At 41.9% G+C, this 22,796-nt stretch overlaps 1 protein-coding gene across 2 annotated transcripts in view; it reads right to left on the bottom strand.

Moving 5' to 3' along the window:
* TMTC1 (transmembrane O-mannosyltransferase targeting cadherins 1) overlaps positions 1-22,796 on the bottom strand; it is a 262,946-nt gene that overhangs the window by 25,085 nt on the left and 215,065 nt on the right. For both annotated transcript variants that reach the window (XM_061205419.1, XM_061205420.1), the window contains one exon: positions 4,726-4,834. In XM_061205419.1, coding sequence (XP_061061402.1) covers positions 4,726-4,834 — 109 coding nt within the window. The remainder of the gene's footprint in view (positions 1-4,725; positions 4,835-22,796) is intronic.

The following is a 22,796-nucleotide window of genomic DNA, read 5'->3' as shown; positions in this document are numbered from 1 at the left end:
TAAGAGTATCCTTACCTTTTAGACTCTAAGTTCCATGAGTTGAGGCCCATACCTTGCTACTTCAGCAATTTCTAATACTTGGTGATACCTAAATGTTCAATAAATATGTGCTGAATAATTAAATCAATAAATTATTAAGGTAGGGTTCAGCTCAAGGTGACCTGACCACACATGCAATGGTATATGTGCCTGAATCTACCCAAAAGATGGCACTTGTCAAAGAAGAGAAACTGACCCTGGACCGCTCTTATTTTTGATCTATACTTCTAACTTATATTTTACTGTTCCAATTTTCTTTTCATTCTTGTGTCAGGTGAAGTCATATCCCAAAATATATAAAAGAAAAATATTTTAAGTGTTATCAAATTAATTAATTGAGTTTTTCAATAGGCTATAAACCTGGGGCTAGCAATAATTTACAATGGATCAAGTCATTATGTTAACTTCATTTCCTTTACTGCTAGTGTAATGCAAGCTATATAATCTATGGCAAGAGTAGGCTGGTTAAAAATGATGGTGGGCTTGTAAATGTTTACAATCCTATCTGTGAAGTTGGAGTACAGCCAGTTCTGAATGCTAATAGAAAACCAAAAGAGGCTAGTAAGCCGGAGACCATCCAGACTTCAAATCTAAGAGCTTATTTTCTGTCCTGTTTTCTTGACTTCTATGCTGCAGTAGACACAGAGGGGCAAATTTATTCTGGATCCTTTTATGTATCTAACATCTATGACAACTCATGCTGCTAGGTTTCCTCTATCATTTTTCTTCCCCCCTCCCACCTGGCCCCTTGTATACCTAACCTCATTAACTACAGCCCATTACCACAGTCCAATCATGGGACCCCAGCACCATACAGTGAAAGAGCAGTGGGGAAGGAATCGAGTTACCAGGCTCCAGTCTTGGTCCTGACACTAGTTATTTGTATGACCTTGAGCAGCACTTAATTCTGTGCACCTCATATTTTTATCTACAAAATGAGAAGGTTAAAAATTCTTTAAGGTTTCCCCCCCCCACACTACTCTTCATTTTCCCCTTGGAGGAATTACCTACTCATAATACGGACTCATTTATTTGAAGTCCTAAATCTATCTTTAGCCCTGATCTCTCCCACTGTCATCTGTCCACATGCTATTTCCATTTAAATGTTCCGCTAACATTCAAGACTTAGAGGCTGCACACTGCTGGTGGCACAGCATATTGGTACCACTCTTTTAGAAAGCAGTTTAGTAATACACCTCAAAAGTCATGAAATGCTGATACTCTTTGATATGGGAATTCAACTTCTAGGAATCTATCATTAGGAAATGATTCAAAGTATTCTTTTAGGGCTTCCCTGGTGGCGCAGTGGTTAAGAATCCATCTGCCAATGCAGGGGACACGGGTTCGAGCCCTGGTCCTAGAATATCCCACATGCCACGGAGCAGCTAAGCCCGGGCGCCACAACTACTGAGGCTGTGCTCTAGAGCCCGCGAGCCACAACTACTGAGCCTGTGTGCCATAACTACTGAAGCCTGCGCACCTAGAGTCCGTGCTCCGCAACAAGAGAAGCCACCGCAATGAGAAGCCTGGGCGCTGCAACTAGAGGAAAGCCCGCGCTCAGCAATGAAGACCCAAAGCAGCCAAAAATAAATAAATTAATTAAACAAACAAACAAAAGTAACTTTTCATGAACTTGGAGTTCATCAATTTAAAAAAGGAATACAACTTAAAACTTTTGGATACAGTATTTACTAAAACAAATTGCTTTTCACAATATTAACATGTTAATGCTTTATTTGTATAGAAACAATAGCACTAATTAAAGTGGAGCCTTAAGTTATTCATGAAAATATTCATTAGCACTTGGTGTTACAGGGGTAATTTCAGACACTCTTAAAATGTTAGATCCATATAGTTATCAATTTTCAGATTTGGAAACTGAGGCTCAGAGAGGTAAAGCACTCCTCACCAGAGTCTGTACAGGAGAGGAAGTGGGGTCTGTATTATAAAGTGGGGTCTACAACCAGGCTGCCACCCTGTTCACTGTCAAATGCTCCTAATAGCACAGCAAGGGGAACGGACCTCCAGAGTGCATTAAGTCCAGAGATGCTGTATGAATTCCCGCCTGCTTTATACAGTGAAGTACCCGGAGCCCTAGAGAAGGAACAGGCATACAAGGAAGACAAGGGTTTTCTTAATGAAACTTGCAGTCTTGTGAGGAAAAATAAACCTGACAAACTGTTTAAACTATAGTTCAGATGTTAACTCAAGAAATAAAAATATATGATTGGTTTGTGAGTTGATGCATGTTCCCAAAGCTGTCATAGGAGCTCCGAGGAAAATCTAACTCCCGTGCGATGGGGAGGTGGATGAGTGTTGGGGGAGGATGTGAAAGTTGAACTGAATCTTGAAATATGAGGATGATTTAGAAGGAGAGAAAGAAAAGATGACACTATAGGAAGATGGAACTGTGTGAATGTCTGTAAAGAGCTCCCCCAAAACAACACACCGTGTCATCACTGGTATTAGGTGAGTGACTCTGTCATTTACCTTCAGGGTAATTTGCATCAAGAAGAGCGCTTCAATGTTTACTATCTGTCCTGCCAAGTTGTGAAAAAAGATATGACTGGGAACTCAATGCAATGCTTTATGTATTCACTTACAGAGAAATTGAGGCAGCTTTCAAAAATACAGAACATAAATTGAATAAAATAAATTATTAAGAAAAATGATAAACCAAGTACAAGCAGCGCACACAGAAAAGCAGCCTATCCCGTCCAGATGGCTGTTAGTCGGAGGTGGGCCCAAGGGGGACGAAACTAGAATTGATTTTCTTAGCATTTGGAAGATCCTTCATGCATTAGATTAAAAATAAAGCAAAAACCGTGTAATTCAGGAGAAGGCTGGCCGTTCCTAATACTGAGACATGAGAGAAATTTCTCCCTCGAGTCCTCCTTCAGAAGCCAGTGAACCAGGTAACAGGTGTTGGCCTCAACCCCACCCAACCCTGCAGTTAGAAGGAGTGGTTTCACCTAGCTGTCCTCACACTGTCCCTCAGTGAAGGACAAGGGCATGACGTGAGGCACAGTTCCGTTATGAAACAGCATGGTGGCCCACATGCCCAGCCCTGCTTCAAATATGAGTAAAATCTAGATCATGTACTGGATTGGAGGAGCTACATGGTCTTCAGTTCATATCCATTCATTTATTCACTCAGTATTTACTGCTTGCATACAATGTGACAGACATGGGGGAAAAGCCTTGAGTAAAAGAGACAGCCATTCTCGTGGAGATTGGCTCACGGAAATATTCTAGTGGTGGGAGAAAGATCACAGACAAATAGATGTATGTTAGACGGTGATAAATGCTCTGGGGAGAAATCAGCCAGGGCCAGGTGACAGAGAAACATGTGGGGCAGTGAGGGAGTTAGTTTGAAAGGGTAATCACAGACAGCCCCCTGATACGGAACGATGTGGGCAGAAACCAGCATGAGATGAGGAAGGAACTCTAAGATGTCTGGCAGAACAGTGTTGCAGGCAAAAGGCACAGTTAGTGCAAAGGTCCTAACTTTGTGTGTGGCTTGTCTGAGTAGCTGCAAGACACCCAACCAGGCAGAGGCAGGGAGGGTCTTCTTATGAAAATGAAGGAGCCAGGATGAGGTGAGAAAAGGGAATAATGATGGAATCAATCTTTTCTTCAGGAAACTCCCACTGTGTCTGCTTCAACACAAGCCAAAGGCAGCTGAGGACTGCCGTGTATACCACAGAACACGACGACCATCATTTCAGCTTAAACACCGTGCTAAAACATGTATTAAAATCATCCACTACAGACACAGGCTTTTGTCTAAAGCCCACCTACACTATATGGAGAATATTAGAGCAAGACAACTAGACTTATCATTTCTGACACTTAAATATTCATTGAGTGTCCTAATTTTGTTTCCTGGTGAAACCTCCAAAGTTTTTGAAACGCAAATTGCACCCCTCTGTACCTGACATGCAGCATCAAATCAATCATTATATTTAAGCCAGTGCTGCAGGGCATCTTTCAAAGGTGCTAAGTTTAATTTTAAAGACAATCTGGCAATTGTGTGATAGCAGAATCTACCTTCTATTGAGGGCACTTATGTGTGTCAACAAAACTATATCGTCAATTTAGAGAAGACAACTTATATCTGTTTTCCCCACAGCAGGGGGCATGCATCCAGGACACCAAAAGTGGGATCAAATGGTTTAGACACAGTGAGAAGAAGGAGGGGGAATCAAAATACCCCTCTGCTTTACGCCGTGAGAAATGTTCTCTCTTAGGAGCCTGTCCTACAAGACTCTGTGATCTTCTAACAGTTATAAGACATAGGATCTATAAGATTATTGGTAATTGGTTCCATACTGAGTTCAGAGATCTTAGTCCATTAGCAATTCCCCAGAAAAATATAAGTGAGTAGTAATAAAACCAGCAAATACCATGTATTGTTCTTGATAGATTTTGTCCCAAAGTGATGGAGAATATAGCAATGGCCTATAATGGACCATCTTTGTCTAGAGGCCACCTACATACACAAAGAATATTGGAGTGAGAAAACTAGGTTTGTAATTTCTATCAAGAAGAAAACTGACATAGAGATCAGTTGTCTAATATGAGCTTACAAGTTAAATGATATATATAAAAATCTGTGTAATATTAATTTATACATTCAACAGAAACATTTAAAAATATTATGTGAAACTAAGTGGAAACAATTACCTGCTCAGCCAGTAATGAAGCTAAGCTTGAATATGCATCTGCAAACTCGGGACCATATTTAATGGAATCTTTCAGTAAGGTGATAGCCTCTTCCTTTTTCTCCTGAGACCTATAGGTTATAAGAGGGTAAAAAAAGAACACCTTTTAATAAAACTTTAAATCTTCTGATTAGACTTGAAAATCTCATTTCTTTTAGCAAAGATTAACGGATTCACTCTGATTTTACTGCAAATGAATTACATTAGACTTCCTCCAGGTGCTAATAAGTTTCTGTCTCTGAATTCTCAATGGAAAGAGATGTTAAGATGTAAATGACACTGCAGGTTATTCACTGATTTCTCTACCTTCCATTTCTCGCTGTGTGTTCTTGAGAGTTTTATTTAAAAATGTACAAGTTTATTAAGCAGAAAGTTTGACCTTCAGAGGAGCAATTTTGGGCACATGACCTGGGTGGCATGGGAGCCAGTTTTCAACAATGTGGAGGATGGTTTGAACCCCTGCAGTACTAACTGCAGCACTGCAGGCTGGGCTACTAACGGGGGCTGAGCCACCTATCAGCATCAAGCCAGCCAAACTGCCCACGTTCATCTTTGTTTTTATATCAAGAGAGATACCTTTTACACATAATTTGTGAAATTAGAAGATACTGTGATTACTGGCTGGCAAAGAATGATCAGCTCTTTTATCCTCATATTTTTATTGAAAATCGGGCTGATGATCTTCTTCATTTTAGTCTTCTCCCAGTGATTACATTTTTGATTTAAAGAGAACTCAAGCCTTCAAAGTTGTTACCACTATTTTGGGCAAAAGTTCTCTTTCCTGTTAGTGCCATGGGGAAACACTGGGTCATTAGCCTGATATCAGTATCCCCGAAGCCAAAAATGTACGCTGGCAGTGATCAACTTTGCCATCAATACAATTCCACAAACACTGACCACTTGCTAAATGCTAGACATTGTAATTGGCAAAAGAGGTGGAATGAAGAATAGAACCACCGGAACTATGGAGGGCACACAGCCTAAGGGTCCCCCAACTTTATGAGTTACCAATACTGAATTGTGTGCTTATGTTTTTACTACGTAGGGTCAACAATCATTTATTCAACAATGAATATGTACCAAATGCTCTGGTCAATTTTCACATAACATCATTAATTTAATTCTCACAACAATCCCATGCAGCAGGTATTACTGTCCTATTATACTCATTTTTCTAATGAGAAAAATTTGGATTCAGAAAAGTCAAGTGACTCATCATGTTCACATAACTAGTGTTCTGAGTCAAGATCTGGTGCTCTTCCATCACACTATACTTGATTATTCTAACTACTTAGAAATCCACCTCCTATGAGTTTGATGCCCGAAGTGTGAACCATGGACCAATATCATCAACATCACCTAGGAGCTGGTTAGCAGTACAGAGTCTCAGGCCCCATCTGGACCTAAAGAATCAGACCCTGAATGTTAAAAAGATTCTCAGGTAATTTGTACTCACATTGAGATTTTAGCAGCATGGCTCCCTGAATTATCAAAGGCAGCTGAGAGTAGCTCCTGCTATAGAACCCCTATGTAGGGCTTCAGGCTCTATAGGATGAAGATCTATAGGGGAAAACTAGTATTGACTCCATACGTTTGAGTTCCAAGTACTAGAAGCAACATGTTACAAGACGATTTTACGTAGAAGACAGTCTCCTATCACAGACCTTGAAAAAAAAGTCATGTTTCCAGCAGAGACATTGCACTCAATGTCTCTCTTGCACTCAATACACTATTCAATGTAGCAAACGTGAAAACATTTGTCATTGCATTAGCTATTTTCCAGGGGAGGTGGCTGTCCACACTACCCTCTCCTTAATGGGGTCTAACTAACTCAAACTCGGCTCCTCTCGATGCATAGTCCTGCCCTTGATATCAAGGTGTAACACCTGTGTCCTTAAGTGGCTCATCTTTGGGATGTGGCTTTAAAGTTGCGTGGTTATAAGAAACTGGCATTATAGCTCTCTTAGTGCTGCTTTCTTGTCAATTCATTCATTTAGTTGACAAACATTCAGAGTGTCTTTAAGACACTATGGAAGACCACTATGTTTACATATGCTTGGGTTTCTAAAATATACCTTGAAGTAATTCTTCCATGGGCACATGTTTTTAAATGAAAACTTTTCTTTTTAACACCTTATAATTGCTTTACAATGGTGTGTTAGTTTCTGCTTTATAACAAAGTGAATCAGCTATATGTATACATATATCCCCATATCTCCTCCCTCTTGCGTCTCCCTCCCACCCTCCCTATCCCACCCCTCTAGGTCATCGCAAAGCACCGAGCTGATCTCCCTGTGCTATGCAGTTGCTTCCCTCTAGCTATCTATTTTACATTTGGTAGTGTATATATGTCCATGCCACTCTCTCACTTTGTCCCAGCTTACCCTTCCCTCAACTCCCCATGTCCTCAAGTCCATTCTCTACATCTGCATCTTTATTCCTGTCCCGCCCCTAGGTTCATAAGAACCATTTTTTTCTTTTAAATTCCATGTATATGTGTTAGCATACATATATAGTATTTGTTAGTATTTGTTTTTCTCGTTCTGACTTACTTCACTCTGTATGACAGACTCTAGGTCCATCCACCTCACTACAAATAACTCAATTTCCTTTCTTTTTATGGCTGAGTAATATTCCATTGTATATATGTGCCACATCTTCTTTATCCATTCACCTGTCGATGGACACTTAGGTTGCTTCCATGTGCTGGCTATTGTAAATAGTGCTGCAATGTACATTGTGGTACATGTCTCTTTTTGAATTATGGTTTTCTCATGGTATATGCCCAGCAGTGAGATTGCTGGGTCATATGGTAGTTTTATTTTTATGAAAACTTACTTTTAATCCTGGTAATTTAACTATTGGTTTCATGGTTAGAAGAAGTCTTCCTCCAAGGATTTCGTAAATCTTTATTAACATTAATTTGGAAATATTCCCAAAATCCAAAGGAAGATATAGATTTAGGAAACTGAGTCTGAAAATTAAGCCCCTCAGGACATAATTTAGCTTGGATATTCTTCAAAATCAGCAGAGAAAAAGCCACAACAATTTGATAGCAAAGAGTTAATGATTTTCATTTGTTATGACTCACATCAGTTAGAATGACAGCTTAATCTTTCATATATAAACTCAGTGAGTTTAATTACCACTTACTACAGTGAGTGAATCTAAATAGTTGAGGTTGTCCATTCACATTTATGTGACATATTGGAAAAGTTAGCATCAAAGTTATGTACAGGGAACTCGAATTCTTTATGAAAAACTGTACCTCTATTAATCTCTTGAGGGACTGACTGACTGATACACTTTTTTAAAAAAAATAAATTCATTTATTTTTGGCTGCGTTGGGTCTTCGTTGCTGTGCGCGGGCTTTCTCTAGTTGCGGCGAGCAGGGGCTACTCTTTGGTGCGGTGCATGGGCTCTAGGCGCGCGGGCTTCAGTAGTTGTGGCTCAGGAGCTCTAGAGCACAGGCTCAGTAGTTGTGGCGCACGGGCTTAGTTGCTCCACGGCATGTGGGATCTTCCTGGACCAGGGCTCGAATCTGTGTCCCCTGCATCGGCAGGCAGATTCTTAACCACTGTGCCACCAGGGAAGTCACCTCCCCCTCACACACACACTTTTAAAAATGTGGTGTTTTTGAAATTCCTTCTAAAGTAATATATCAATACTTTCACATTTCAAACTATTCATGAGAAATTTAAGTTAGATGTTAGAGTGACTTTTCCTGTGTCTGGTCTTATACCATAATGGATTTTGGGTGTAAAACTCATCATTAAATACACAACTGAATAGCACTGCACTAAATGTAAAATAACCCAGTAATAAGCAGAGTCAAAACCTCTAAAAACCTCATTCTAAGGCAAATGTCAAGCTGAGGAGGCCTAAATGGCAGACTGATAGTTCAGAATCCACTCAGCTGCTATTAGAGCCACACAAAGGAGTAGGTCTTCATTTTGCAGGGGTGATGGCTAAAGGTGAATATTTAAGCAAGAAAGAATTAGGCGTAATTTTGAACCTCTTTTTCAGCCACGCCAGGAAAGCGTCTTAGAAAAGAAAGTTTTAAGCAGTTATTTCCACGTAAAAAGGAATAACAAGAGAGGCAGAAAATTTCAAATAGACTTTACAAAATTCTTAATAATGGGAATTACCTATGTATTCTGACAGTACAGATCACCCCGGGCCAGCATTAAACAGTATTAAAACTCCCTAATGCATTCTTTTCGGCTCTATAACAGGCAATTTAGCGAAATCCAAAGCCCATTATCAATGTAAGCCCCCTCTATATAGGAATACTCTGTTAGCCATTTAGACTGAATTGACAAGTCAATTCAAAAGGGGGAAAATATGAAAATAACATCTTCCTCTGAATTCACCAAGCATGTGATACAGGTAACCAAGTCCACAGGTTGTTTTTCTGAATTCCAGAGAAAAAGCTTGAAGTATGTAGCTCATAACAAGTGAATAAATTGACAAAATGATGCCTCAGTACATCCCCCGTCCAATTAGGCACGGGCACACCTTTTGTCTGGAGTCACAGAAAGGAACAGTCTGAGATCCTCTGGAAACTCATGTCACACTCAGGACACTGAGGCCTGTCCGAGCTTCTGTGAAGGGTTCAGCAGGCACTGATGGAACTATTAGAGATCCCTGGGTAGGTGGGAGAAGCAGGGAGGAGTGAAGCGCTCCTGGGTTAGGAAATATTTATTGCCTCTCTGCATCCTGAATGTCTTCATCTGCCAAAGAAAGTCACCAGCTGATGATCGACAATCCTCCATGACCTAAAATATTCTATCTTCACTTCTTCCTTAGATCAACTGTTCTCAAATTTTAGTGCTTAAGAATCATTCAGTGTTTGATAAAATGTAGGATCCCAGGCCTCATAAGATTCAGTAGGTCTGAGGTAGGGCCAAGGAATCATTATTCTTAAAAAGCGTCTCAGGTGATTCTGGTGAGGGTGGTCTTCAGCCTATGCTTTAGAAACTCTGCCCTGGTTACTATGTGGGGTCTGCCTGATCAGTTGATCCTTGATATAAGGCTAAAATGTAACAGGATCAGAAAAGGTAAAAGAAGGAGAAAGAAGACTTTCTGGAACAACCGGAGTCAAAGAGAAGGGTCACAGTGGCCAGTTGATTTGCCCGGATGGGCGATACCTCTGGACGCCAGGTGATGTGGGGAGGCTGCAGTGGAGGTGCCTGGAGGGTGACGCTGGACTTGGAAGAGGCAGTTTTCTCTCTCGTAGAAGCTCTGTGGCGAATGTCCGCTTTTGTGCATCCAAGTCTTAGTGCCGGTGTTAGCCATATGGGCATCAACAGAAGTAAAAATCTCCTAATATTCTGCAAGCAAAACTCCACTCCCTTAAGTCTCCCCCAGGAATTTCCAAAAGGCTAAATTTCCTGAGAAGGGGTCCCTGGGACCAATAACATCTTCCTCATTGAGTTCATAAGAGAAGCATTAAGTAGAAATTAGATCTTGTTCATAATATGCAAATTTCGCCATTCAACATTTGTAGTTTCCCAGGGAATTTTCCCTTTGGTTATACAGCAGTGGGGCTGTTTTTCTCGTGTGTTAAGTAACAACATTTGCCTCATCTCACTTTCCTGGCTCGGTCTCAGTGACAGATAGTTAGAAAAAGCAAATTTTCTAAAAGCAATTTTTAGAAAATTCAGCACATTTTCTTTTAGTAATTAAGGACCTGTTAAGTTTGTCAATTTAGAAAACTTTTTGGATTCCTATGTAGAATCTCATGACACATTCATTTAAACTGAAAGCAGATGCTTGCTTTGAAAGAGTATTGACATTTTGGGAGAATCTGGGAAATGCAATAACAGAAATAAATGGATGTGGCAATCCTCTTGGCAGCAGTAAAATTTCCTATTAACCACAGTGTGAACTTGGAATGCTGGGCAGTCTCTTAACTACCATTCCTTTGTTGGGGTGTTTTGTTGTTGCTGGATCCAGAAATGACGTCTCTCACAAAGGGAAAAGACTGTGATTTTGGGGGAGGGGGGAAGGGGGTGCTGATAGACTTTACCAGCTCCTCTGAAAAAACTGAATTGTGAAAGTTAAATTATGAATGTCTGACTAAGGCTATCTTTTCAGAGTACATGTTTTTCTGTGGCTCTGCTGTCTTTCCTAGTAGAAGGAAAAGAAGAAAATTGGATCCTACCCTGAGTAGCCTCTTTTATGTTATAGTTTACTGGGCGATGCAATGGAAATCTAGTTTACAGGCCCTTGCCCTAGTGTTTCTGCTTGATTCTTTATGGAAGCCACATAGGAGAACTGTCTGGAGGACAGGTTCACGTTAAGTGGTGGTGAAGACCGCAAAGCCACACTCACTATAGTTAGAATTATGAGTAGATCCCCTGCAATCCCCCCTTCCCCTCGCAGTGGGTTTGCAGGACGAGTCAGGTCACTCACCATAGCCACAATGGGAGGCAGTCGGGTGCCCACCCTGCCCTGTGTGGTGTGCGTGGCCTTTAACACCTCTCTCCCCAGCTGAAAGCTGAGGAAGGGAACGATAGACAGTTCTGACGCTGTCTCGTCACACAGCTGCAGGCACGGAGACAGAGCTCGCACAAAGACCTCACACAGGGGCTGGCACGGAGTAGGTCCTGAGGAAAGGTTCTTCCTGAGTCCCCTTTTCCCTTGCTCCTTTGGCTCTTGAGGTCTTCATCTGCTCGGTGAGGTCCCTGCCCTGGACCCCGGCAGCAGAACGCCTGCCCCGGATGGCCTTGCTCCTGCACCACGTGCGCATGGAGGTGGGCTGGGAGGGGTGGGGGGACGAGTCCCAAGCCAGCATCTCTTCAAAGCACACAAAATATTTATGCCAAGCTCTTCCGTGATTTGAAGGAAAGCGTAGAAACAATGTCCCCAGGTTGGGACCTGGAAGAGAAGGCAGCTGAGACTAGCCTGGTTTAGCCAGGATTCACCTACCCCGCAGATAAAGAGTCATTTTGATGATGCAGTGGAATGCACGTCCCTGGTTTTGGCTCAGGCGGGTTGCTGTCTAAATCCCAGCTCTGCCCTCACCAGCTGTATGACTTGGGTTAGATGTTCCACCTCCATGAGCCTCAGTGGCCGAATCTGTGAAAGGTGCACATTAATCTCTCCAGGCTCCTGTAATTGTGGGATAAACGCGCAAGGGCATTGTGCTTAGCAGAGCATCGTGCGCGTGGGACGATGCAGTCCCTGGTAGCTCCCTGGGCTCCTCCCCCTCTCTAGCTGGATTCTCATCTGGATTTTCTACCTGAAGCCTCACTGATTTCTCAGCAAAGGCAGGATGCTGCTCCAAGGTAGTATTGCTTCTGAAAAGAAAAGGGACTTCCGAATTCCTTTCTGATCTTCCATTTACATTTCAGTAAAGAGATTAGAAACTTGGAGTCATGGTTAAAACCATAGATTCCTGCAGCTAGACAGCTTTACAGAATCACCTGGTCCCATCTCTTATTTTGAAGAGAAGGAAACTGAGTCTCAAGGAGGTTGAATATTGCCTGAAGCTGTTCAATAGCAGGAATAGAAAATGTGTTACCTCCTTCTGATGTATTATTCATTTTATACTAAGAAGATGAGCTTTGGGGCTTCCCTGGTGGCGCAGTGGTTAGGAATCTGCCTGCCGATGCAGGGGACACGGGTTCGAGCCCTGGTCTGGGAAGATCCCACATGCCGCGGAGCAGCTGGGCCCGTGAGCCACAATTACTGAGCCTGCGCGTCTGGAGCCTATGCTCCGCAACAAGAGAGGCCGCGATAGTGAGAGGCCCGCACACTGCGACGAAGAGTGGCCCCCACTTGCCACAACTAGAGAAAGCCCTCGCACAGAAACGAAGACCAAACGCAGCCAAAAATAAATAAATAAATAAAATTAAAAAGAAAAAAAAATACCCAAAAGGTTGCCAGTAATCTTTAAAAAAAAAAAAGAAAAAAAAGAAGATGAGCTTCAAATTGAAGTGAGGAATTATATCCCTGGGCTAGTAATAATTAATAATAACTAAGGCTTATTTCATCTTTATTGGGGGTTAGGTCCTGCATTAAGTACTTACATGCATTCTCCTGTTTAGGATTCATGAAGGACCTGGTTACTAGTATTAGTTTTACTTTATAAGTGAGTAATTGGAGCCATAGCAAGATCAAATTGTTCTCCCAAGGTGACACACTGCTATGTGGTAGAACTGAGATCCAAACTCACCGAGCTCCACAACTCCTAGTCCTGAGGGCAGCATGGGGAGACGGTCAGCGCCGCCGCGTGATGTAACCAAATGGCTGGCTCTAGAGGTCCCACTTCACAGCTCGAGTCACATGACCTCCCTCACCGTCCCCGGATCTGTAACAGGGGAGTGAAGGTGCCTGCCCTCCACAAACCCTCAGTGGGCAGGTTCATGAGACGTGAGGAGGTGCTTTGTAATTTGTCATTCAAGTGTTACTGTCCTTTTCACTTGGAGGAGGAGAGGTGGCAGAAAGGTTGAGGGCAGACAGCCCTGCGGTGGTGGCACCACAGGAAAGCACCAGGGTGGGCCCTGTACGACGGAGGGAGGTTGGCAGAATTAGCAAGGAGTCAGCAAGAAGGGAGGGAGCCTTAAAGCCTCCTTCACCTCCCCAAGGTGCTTCCTGGGACAGACGCCCGCAGGCCACAGGCAAGCGTGAGCCAGAGAGGACACAGACAACATGCATATTTCTCTTTCTGTCCTTGGTATTTCTCCTCCTGGTCTACACAGAGCATTTTTAGATTTGAAAGTTTTTTGAGGCTCTCTAACAACTTATATTCTGAATTTAGCCTCTGTGTCAGGGCAAAGTTGATCTCCTACTGGGCTTGTGATAATAAGTTGATGTGGAGGGAGGGGCAAGATGGCGGAAGAGTAAGACGCGGAGATCACCTTCCTCCCCACAGATACATGAGAAATACATCTACACGTGGAACTGCTCCTACAGAACACCCACTGAACGCTGGCAGAAGACGTCAGACCTCCCAAAAGGCAAGAAAATCCCCACGTACTTGGGTAGGGCAAAAGAAAAAAGAAATAACAGAGACAAAAGAATAGGGACGGGACCTGCACCAGTGGGAGGGAGCTGTGAAGGAGGAAAGGTTTCCACACACTAGGAAGCCCCTTCGTGGGCAGAGACTGCGGGTAGCAGAGGGGGGAAGCTTCGGAGCCACGGAGGAGAGCGCAGCCACAGTGGTGCGGAGGGCAAAGCGGAGATTCCCGCACAGAGGAGCGGTGCCGACTAGCACTCACCAGCCCGAGAGGCTTGTCTGCTCAGCCGCCGGGGCGGGCGGGGCCTGGGAGCTGGGGCTCGGGCTTCGGTGCTAGCCGGGAGGGAGTCCGGGAAAAAGACTGCAGCTGCCAAAGAGGCAAGAGAATTTTTCTTGCCTCTTTGTTTCGCGGCGCGCAAGGAGAGGGGACTCAGAGCGCCGCCTAAACGAGCTCCAGAGACGGGCGCGAGCCGCGGCTATCAGCGCGGATCCCACAGCAACAGGGACGCAGAGGGAAAAACGGAGAGATTCCCGCACAGAGGCTCGGCGCCGAGCAGCACTCACCAGCCCGAGAGGCTTGTCTGCTCACCCGCCGGGGCGGGCGGGGGCTGGGAGCTGAGGCGCGGGCTTCGGTCGGATCCCAGGGAGAGGACTGGGGTTGGCTGCGTGAACACAGCCTGAAGGGTCTAGCGCACCACAACTAGCCGGGAGGGTGCACGAGAAAAAGTCTGCAGCTGCCGAAGAGGCGGGAGACTTTTTCTTGCCTCTTTGTTTCGCGGCGTGCAAGGAGAGGGGATTCAGAGCGCCACTTAAACGAACTCCAGAGACGGGCGCGAGCCGCGGCTATCAGCGCGGACCCCAGAGACGGGCATGAGACGCTAAGGCTGCTGCTGCCGCCACCAAACAGCCTGTGGGCGAGCACAGGTCATTCTCCACACCGCCCCTCCTGGGAGCCTGTGCAGCCCGCCACGGCCAGGCTCCCGTAATCCGGGGACAACTTCCCCGGGAGAGCGCACGGCGCGCCTCAGGCTGCTGCAACGTCACGCCGGCTTCTGCCGCCGCAGGCTCGCCCCGCCTCCTCCGTACCGCTCCCTCCCCCCGGCCTGACTGAGCCAGAGCCCCCGAATCAGCTGCTCCTTTAACCCCGTTCTGTCTGGGCGGGGAACAGACGCCCTCAGGGGACCTACATGCAGAGGCGGGTCCAAATCCAAAGCTGAACCCCGGGAGCTGTACGAACAAAGAAGAGAAAGGGAAATCTCTCCCAGCAGCCTCAGAAGCAGCGGATTAAAGCTCCACAAACAACTTGATGTGCCTGCATCTGTTGAATACCTGAATAGACAACGAATCATCCCAAATTTAGGAGATGGACTTTGGGAGCAGGATATATTAACTTTTCCCCTTTTCCTTTTTTTTGTGAGTGTAGATGTGTATGCTTCTGGGTGAGATTTTGTCTGTATAGCTTTGCTCTCACCGTTAGTCCTAGGGTTAGGTCCGTCCGTTTTTTTTTTTTTTTTTTTTGGCTTAGAAATTTTTTTTTTCCCTAATAAATGTTTTCTTAATAATTTTTTCCTTATTTTCTATTTTTAAAAAAATTTTTAATAAGTTTTTTCATATTTTTTATTTTAAAAAATTAAAAAATTTTTTTTCTTAATAAATTTTTTCTAAATAATTTTTTTCTTATTTTTAGTATAAAAAATTAATAAATCTATTTTTAAAAATTAAAAAAAATTTTTTTTCTTAATAAATTTACTCTTAATAATTTTTTTTCTTATTTTTTATTATAATTGCTTTATTTTATTTTATTTTATCCTCTTTTTTTCTTTCTTTCCATTTTTTCTCCCTTTTATTCTGAGCCGTGTGGATGAAAGGCTCTTGGTGCTCCAGCCAGGCATCAGGGCTGTGCCTCTGAGGTGGGAGAGCCAACTTCAGGACACTGGTCCACAAGAGACCTCCCAGCTCCACGTAATACCAAACGGCGAAAATCTCTCACAGATCTCCATCTCAACATCAAGACCCAGCTTCACTCAACGACCAGCAAGCTACAGTGCTGGACACCCCATGCCAAACAACTAGCAAGAGAGGAACACAGCTCTATCCATTAGCAGAGAGGCTGCCTAAAATCATAATAAGGCCACAGACACCCCAAAACACACCACCAGACGTGGACGAACCCACCAGAAAGACAACATCCAGCCTCATCCACCAGAACACAGGCACTAGTTCCCTCCACCAGGAAACCTACACAACCCACTGAACCAACCTTAGCCACTGGGGACAGATACCAAAAACAACGGGAACTACGAACCTGCAGCCTGTGAAAAGGAGACCCCAAACACAGTAAGATAAGCAAAATGAGAAGACAGAAAAACACACAGCAGATGAAGGAGCAGGGTCAAAACACACCAGACCTAACAAATGAAGAGGAAATAGGTAGTCTACCTGAAAAAGAATTCAGAATAATGATAGTAAGGATAATCCAAAGTCTTGGAAATAGAATAGACAAAATGCAAGAAACATTTAACAAGGACGTAGAAGAACTAAAGAGGAACCAAGAAACGATGACAAGCACAATAAATGAAATTAAAAATACTCTAGATGGGATCAATAGCAGAATAACTGAGGCAGAAGAACGGATAAGTGACCTGGAAGATAAAATGGTGGAAATAACTACTGCAGACCAGAATAAAGAAAAAAGAATGAAAAGAACTGAGGACAGTCTCAGAGACCTCTGGGACAACATTAAACGCACCAACATTCGAATTATAGGGGTCCCAGAAGAAGAAGAGAAAAAGAAAGGGACTGAGAAAATATTTGAAGAGATTATAGTTGAAAACTTCCCTAATATGGGAAAGGAAATAGTTAATCAAGTCCTGGAAGCACAGAGAGTCCCATACAGGATAAATCCAAGGAGAAACACACCAAGACACATATTAATCAAACTATCAAAAATTAAATATAAAGAAAACATATTAAAAGCAGCAAGGGAAAAACAACAGATAACACACAAGGGCATCCCCATAAGGTTAACAGCTGATCTTTCAGCAGAAACGCTGCAAGCCAGAAGGGAGTGGCAGGATATACTTAAAGTGATGAAGGAGAAAAACCTACAACCAAGATTACTCTACCCAGCAAGGATCTCATTCAGATTTGATGGAGAAATTAAAACCTTTACAGACAAGCAAAAGCTGAGAGAGTTCAGCACCACCAAACCAGCTTTACAACAAATGCTAAAGGAACTTCTCTAGGCAAGAAACACAAGAGAAGGAAAACACCTACAATAACAAACCCAAAACATTTAAGAAAATGGGAATAGGAACATACATATCGATAATTACCTTAAATGTAAATGGATTAAATGCTCCCACCAAAAGACACAGACTGGCTGAATGGATACAAAAACAAGACCCATATATATGCTGTCTACAAGAGACCCACTTCAGACCTAGAGACACATACAGACTGAAAGTGAGGGGATGGAAAAAGATATTCCATGCAAATGGAAATCAAAAGAAAGCTGGAGTAGCAATTCTCATATCAGACAAAATAGACTTTAAAATAAAGACAATTACAAGAGACAAAGACGGACACTATATAATGATCAAGGGATCGATCCAAGAGGAAGGTATAACAATTGTAAATATTTATGCACCCAACATAGGAGCACCTCAATACATAAGGCAAATACTAACAGCCATAAAAGGGGAAATCGACAGTAACACAATCATAGTAGGGGACTTTAACACCCCACTTTCACCAATGGACAGATCATCCAAAATGAAAATAAATAAGGAAACACAAGCTTTAAATGATACATTAAACAAGATGGACTTAATTGATATTTATAGGACATTCCACCCAAAAACAACAGAATACACATTTTTCTCAAGTGCTCATGGAACATTCTCCAGGATAGATCATATCTTGGGTCACAAATCAAGCCTTGGTAAATTTAAGAAAATTGAAATCGTATCAAGTATCTTTTCCGACCACAACGCTATGAGACTAGATATCAATTACAGGAAAAGATCTGTAAAAAATACAAACACATGGAGGCTACACAATACACTACTTAATAACGAAGTGATCACTGAAGAAATCAAAGGGGAAATCAAAAAATACCTAGAAACAAATGACAATGGAGACAGGACGATCCAAAACCTATGGGATGCAGCAAAAGCAGTTCTAAGAGGGAAGTTTATAGCAATACAAGCCTACATCAAGAAACAGGAAACATCTCGAATAAACAACCTAACCTTGCACCTAAAGCAATTAGAGAAAGAAGAACAAAAAAACCCCAAAGCTAGCAGAAGGAAAGAAATCATAAAGATCAGATCAGAAATAAATGAAAAAGAAATGAAGGAAACAATAGCAAAAATCAATGAAACTAAAAGCTGGTTCTTTGAGAAGATAAACAAAATTGATAAACCATTAGCCAGACTCATCAAGAGAAAAAAGGAGAAGACTCAAATTAATAGAATTAGAAATGAAAAAGGAGAAGTAACCACTGACACTGCAGAAATACAAACGATCATAAGAGATTACTACAAGCAACTCTATGCCAATAAAATGGACAACCTGGAAGAAATGGACAGATTCTTAGAAATGCACAACCTGCCGAGACTGAACCAGGAAGAAATAGAAAATATGAACAGACCAATCACAAGCACTGAAATTGAAACTGTGATTAAAAATCTTCCAACACACAAAAGCCCAGGACCAGATGGCTTCACAGGCGAATTCTATCAAACATTTAGAGAAGAGCTAACACCTATCCTTCTCAAACTCTTCCAAAATATTGCAGAGGGAGGAACACTCCCCAACTCATTCTACGAGGCCACCATCACCCTGATACCAAAACCAGGCAAAGATGTCACAAAGAAAGAAAACTACAGGCCAATATCACTGATGAACATAGATGCAAAAATCCTCAACAAAATACTAGCAAACAGAATCCAACAGCACATTAAAAGGATCATACACCATGATCAAGTGGGGTTTATTCCAGGAATGCAAGGATTCTTCAATATACGCAAATCAATCAACGTGATACATCATATTAACAAATTGAAGGAGAAAAACCATATGATCATCTCAATAGATGCAGAGAAAGCTTTCGACAAAATTCAACACCCATTTATGATAAAAGTCCTGCAGAAAGTAGGCATAGAGGGAACTTTCCTCAACATAATAAAGGCCGTATATGACAAACCCACAGCCAACATTGTCCTCAATGGTGAAAAACTGAAACCATTTCCACTAAGATCAGGAACAAGACAAGGTTGCCCACTCTCACCACTATTATTCAACATAGTTCTGGAAGTGTTAGCCACAGCAATCAGAGACGAAAAAGAAATAAAAGGAATCCAAATCGGAAAAGAAGAAGTAAAGCTGTCACTGTTTGCAGATGACATGATACTATACATAGAGAATCCAAAAGATGCTACCAGAAAACTACTAGAGCTAATCAATGAATTTGGTAAAGTAGCAGGATACAAAATTAATGCACAGAAATCTCTTGCATTCCTGTATACTAATGATGAAAAATCTGAAAGTGAAATTAAGAAAACACTCCCGTATACCATTGCAACAAAAAGAATAAAATACCTAGGAATAAACCTACCTAAGGAGACAAAAGACCTGTATGCAGAAAATTATAGGACACTGATGAAAGAAATTAAAGATGATACAAATAGATGGAGAGATATACCATGTTCTTGGATTGGAAGAATAAACATTGTGAAAATGACTCTGCTACCCAAAGCAATCTACAGATTCAATGCAATCCCTATCAAACTACCACTGGCATTTTTCACAGAACTAGAACAAAAAATTTCACAATTTGTATGGAAACACAAAAGACCCCGAATAGCCAAAGCAATCTTGAGAACGAAAAATGGAGCTGGAGGAATCAGGCTCCCTGACTTCAGACTATATTACAAAGCTACAGTAATCAAGACAGTTTGGTACTGGCACAAAAACAGAAATATAGATCAATGGAACAGGATAGAAAGCCCAGAGATAAGCCCACGCACATATGGTCACCTTATCTTTGATAAAGGAGGCAAGCATATATAGTGGAGAAAAGACAGCCTCTTCAATAAGTGGTGCTGGGAAAATTGGACAGGTACATGTAAAAGTATGAAATTAGAACACTCCCTAACACCATACACAAAAATAAACTCAAAATGGATTAAAGACCTAAGTGTAAGGCCAGACACTATCAAACTCTTAGAGGAAAACATAGGCAGAACACTGTATGACATAAGTCACAGCAAGATCCTTTTTGACCCAGGTCCTAGAGAAATGGAAATAAAAACACAAATAAACAAATGGGACCTAATGAAACTTAAAAGCTTTTGCACAGCAAAGGAAACCATAAACAAGACCAAAAGACAACCCTCAGAATGGGAGAAAATATTTGCAAATGAAGCAACGGACAAAGGATTAATCTCCAAGATTTACAAGCAGCTCATGCAGCTCAATAACAAAAAAACAAACAACCCAATCCAAAAATGGGCAGAAGACCTAAATAGACATTTCTCCAAAGAAGAGATACAGATTGCCAACAGACACATGAAAGAATGCTCAACATCATTAATCATTAGAGAAATGCAAATCAAAACTACAATGAGGTATCATCTCACACCGGTCAGAATGGCCATCATCAAAAAATCTAGAAACAATAAATGCTGGAGAGGGTGTGGAGAAAAGGGAACACTCTTGCACTGTTGGTGGGAATGTAAATTGATACAGCCACTATGGAGAACAGTATGGAGGTTCCTTAAAAAACTAAAAATAGAACTACCATATGACCCAGCAATCCCACTACTGGGCATATACCCTGAGAAAACCATAATTCAGAAAGAGTCATGTACCAAAATATTCATTGCAGCTCTGTTTACAATAGCCAGGACATGGAAGCAACCTAGGTGTCCATCATCGGATGAATGGATAAAGAAGATGTGGCACATATATACAATGGAATATTACTCAGCCATAAAAAGAAATGAAATGGAGGTGTTTGTAATGAGGTGGATGGAGTTAGAGTCTGTCATACAGAGTGAAGTAAGTCAGAAAGAGAAAAACAAATACAGTATGCTAACACATATATATGGAATCTAAGGGAAAAAAAAAAAAAAAAAAAAAAAGAGGTCATGAAGAACCTAGTGGCAAGATGGGAATAAAGACACAGACCTACTAGAGAATGGACTTGAGGATATGGGGAGGGGGAGGGGTGAGATGTGACAAGGTGAGAGAGTGTCGTGGACATATATACACTACCAAATGTAAAATAGATAACTAGTGGGAAGCAGCCGCATAGCACAGGGAGATCAGCTTGGTGCTTTGTGACCACCTAGAGGGGTGGGATAGGGAGGGTGGGAGGGAGGGAGATGCAAGAGGGAAGAGATATGGCAACATATGTATATGTGTAACTGATTCACTTTGTTATAAAGCAGAAGCTAGCACACCATTGTAAAGCAATTATACTTCAATAAAGATGTTTAAAAAAAAAAAAAAATAAGTTGATGTGCTTGGTTCTCTAAAGTAAGACAATGTACGCAAGAAGAAATTTCCAGTGAATACCTGCATTTCTAGTATTCTTTTAATTGATTTGTACCTTCTTTAAGCTATGAGTCAAGAGTTGTTCCAAGTCATTCCCCAGCACAGGAGCTTAAGGGCACTAGATTGCAAATGAGGCCAGGAAAGATTCTGAGAGTTAAAGGGGTGGGAAAATGATTTTCGGGACAGGAAAGACCACTGAAAACTCCTATACTTGACAAAGCAGTCTGGTCTGTTTAATTATCCTCTGTCAGAAATATTTATGCAAGGAAAGAAAATGATGACCTTCCAATGCCTTCAAGAGCATATAAACAAAACAGGGGTCCTTTAAAGCTTGCTCTCCCTGACAGTACTTCCTGTGCAGAACTGTCTTCTGGCCTCAGGAGTGTTTATTGCAGCCATCACAGCAAAAGCAAGGATTGAGAAAAGGGACCCTGCCTTCTTCCCTGCAAACCACACTATGGATTTAAAACAACTCACTCATGCTCAAATCATTGGTAAACACAGCATGACTGAGAAGAGTTTTGGTGGGGAAGAGTTACTTACAAAAAAATTTTAATAATTAGCAATCTGTTTAGATACAAATAACTCCCAAATCTTGAGGAAGTAGGTAAACACTGTCATCATTCCCTAGATAATTCAGTTTTGTATAGACATGGAATATAAGATGATGAAATGCAAATGAAACAATATTTTGGGTGAACTAGAAGAGCTGTTACTTTAAAACCTCTGTAATATTCTCTCAAGTGTAGTTTGCATGTTTCTATTTCTCAAACAGTGACCAGGGGTCAGTTTGGCTGGGTGTCTGGGTTTATACAGTGTGGGGAGCTGCAGAAAATATGGAAGGAAGTGGCAGGATTATGGGAAGTCCTGAACGTTCATACGTTTGGACTGTATGTGTGTATGTGATGGAGAATCAATGACATTCAGAGGGAGGGTGGAAGAAGAGTAGATATTGGAAATGGAAAAGAAACATAATGTGTTATAATACAAAAACGAAATAAAGAGCTTCAAAAACAGTGGGAGGTCTACAGGATCATATTCTTCACTTCAGAGAAATCATGGGGAGTGAGAGCCCAGAGAACCTTTGGAATTCACAGCTGATGTTTAGAGAGCAGCTTCACCTGAGGCTGAATGAACAGGTGGGGGGAAGGAGAAGCACCAAGTGCTAACCGTTCTTCTCACCAATTTGATCAGAGAAAGGAAGGAGTGAGGAGAACCACTTGAGGCAGTAGCTGAACGGAGACGTTCCCCAGGGGAATGTGGGGCATGTGGAAGTTTCTGGAATGGGAAGAATCTGAAGACCTAAGAGAATGCCCATGATAATGGACAGGGAAAGGTAGAGAAAGAGAATCAAGAACACATGTGGATTTTACACTAATGACTAATGGCTAAAATAAAAGAGACTGACGACACCAGATGTTAGTGAGGATGCTAAGCAAGTGGATCTCTAACCAGTGTTGATGGAGTGAGAAGTGGTTCAATTACTTTGAAGAACTGTTTATTTG

The sequence above is a fragment of the Eubalaena glacialis genome, chromosome 11, assembly GCF_028564815.1.
Source record: "Eubalaena glacialis isolate mEubGla1 chromosome 11, mEubGla1.1.hap2.+ XY, whole genome shotgun sequence".
Lineage (NCBI taxonomy): Eukaryota > Metazoa > Chordata > Mammalia > Artiodactyla > Balaenidae > Eubalaena > Eubalaena glacialis.
Note: the sequence above shows the minus strand (reverse complement) of the source record. Positions and strands in the feature narration are given on the sequence as shown.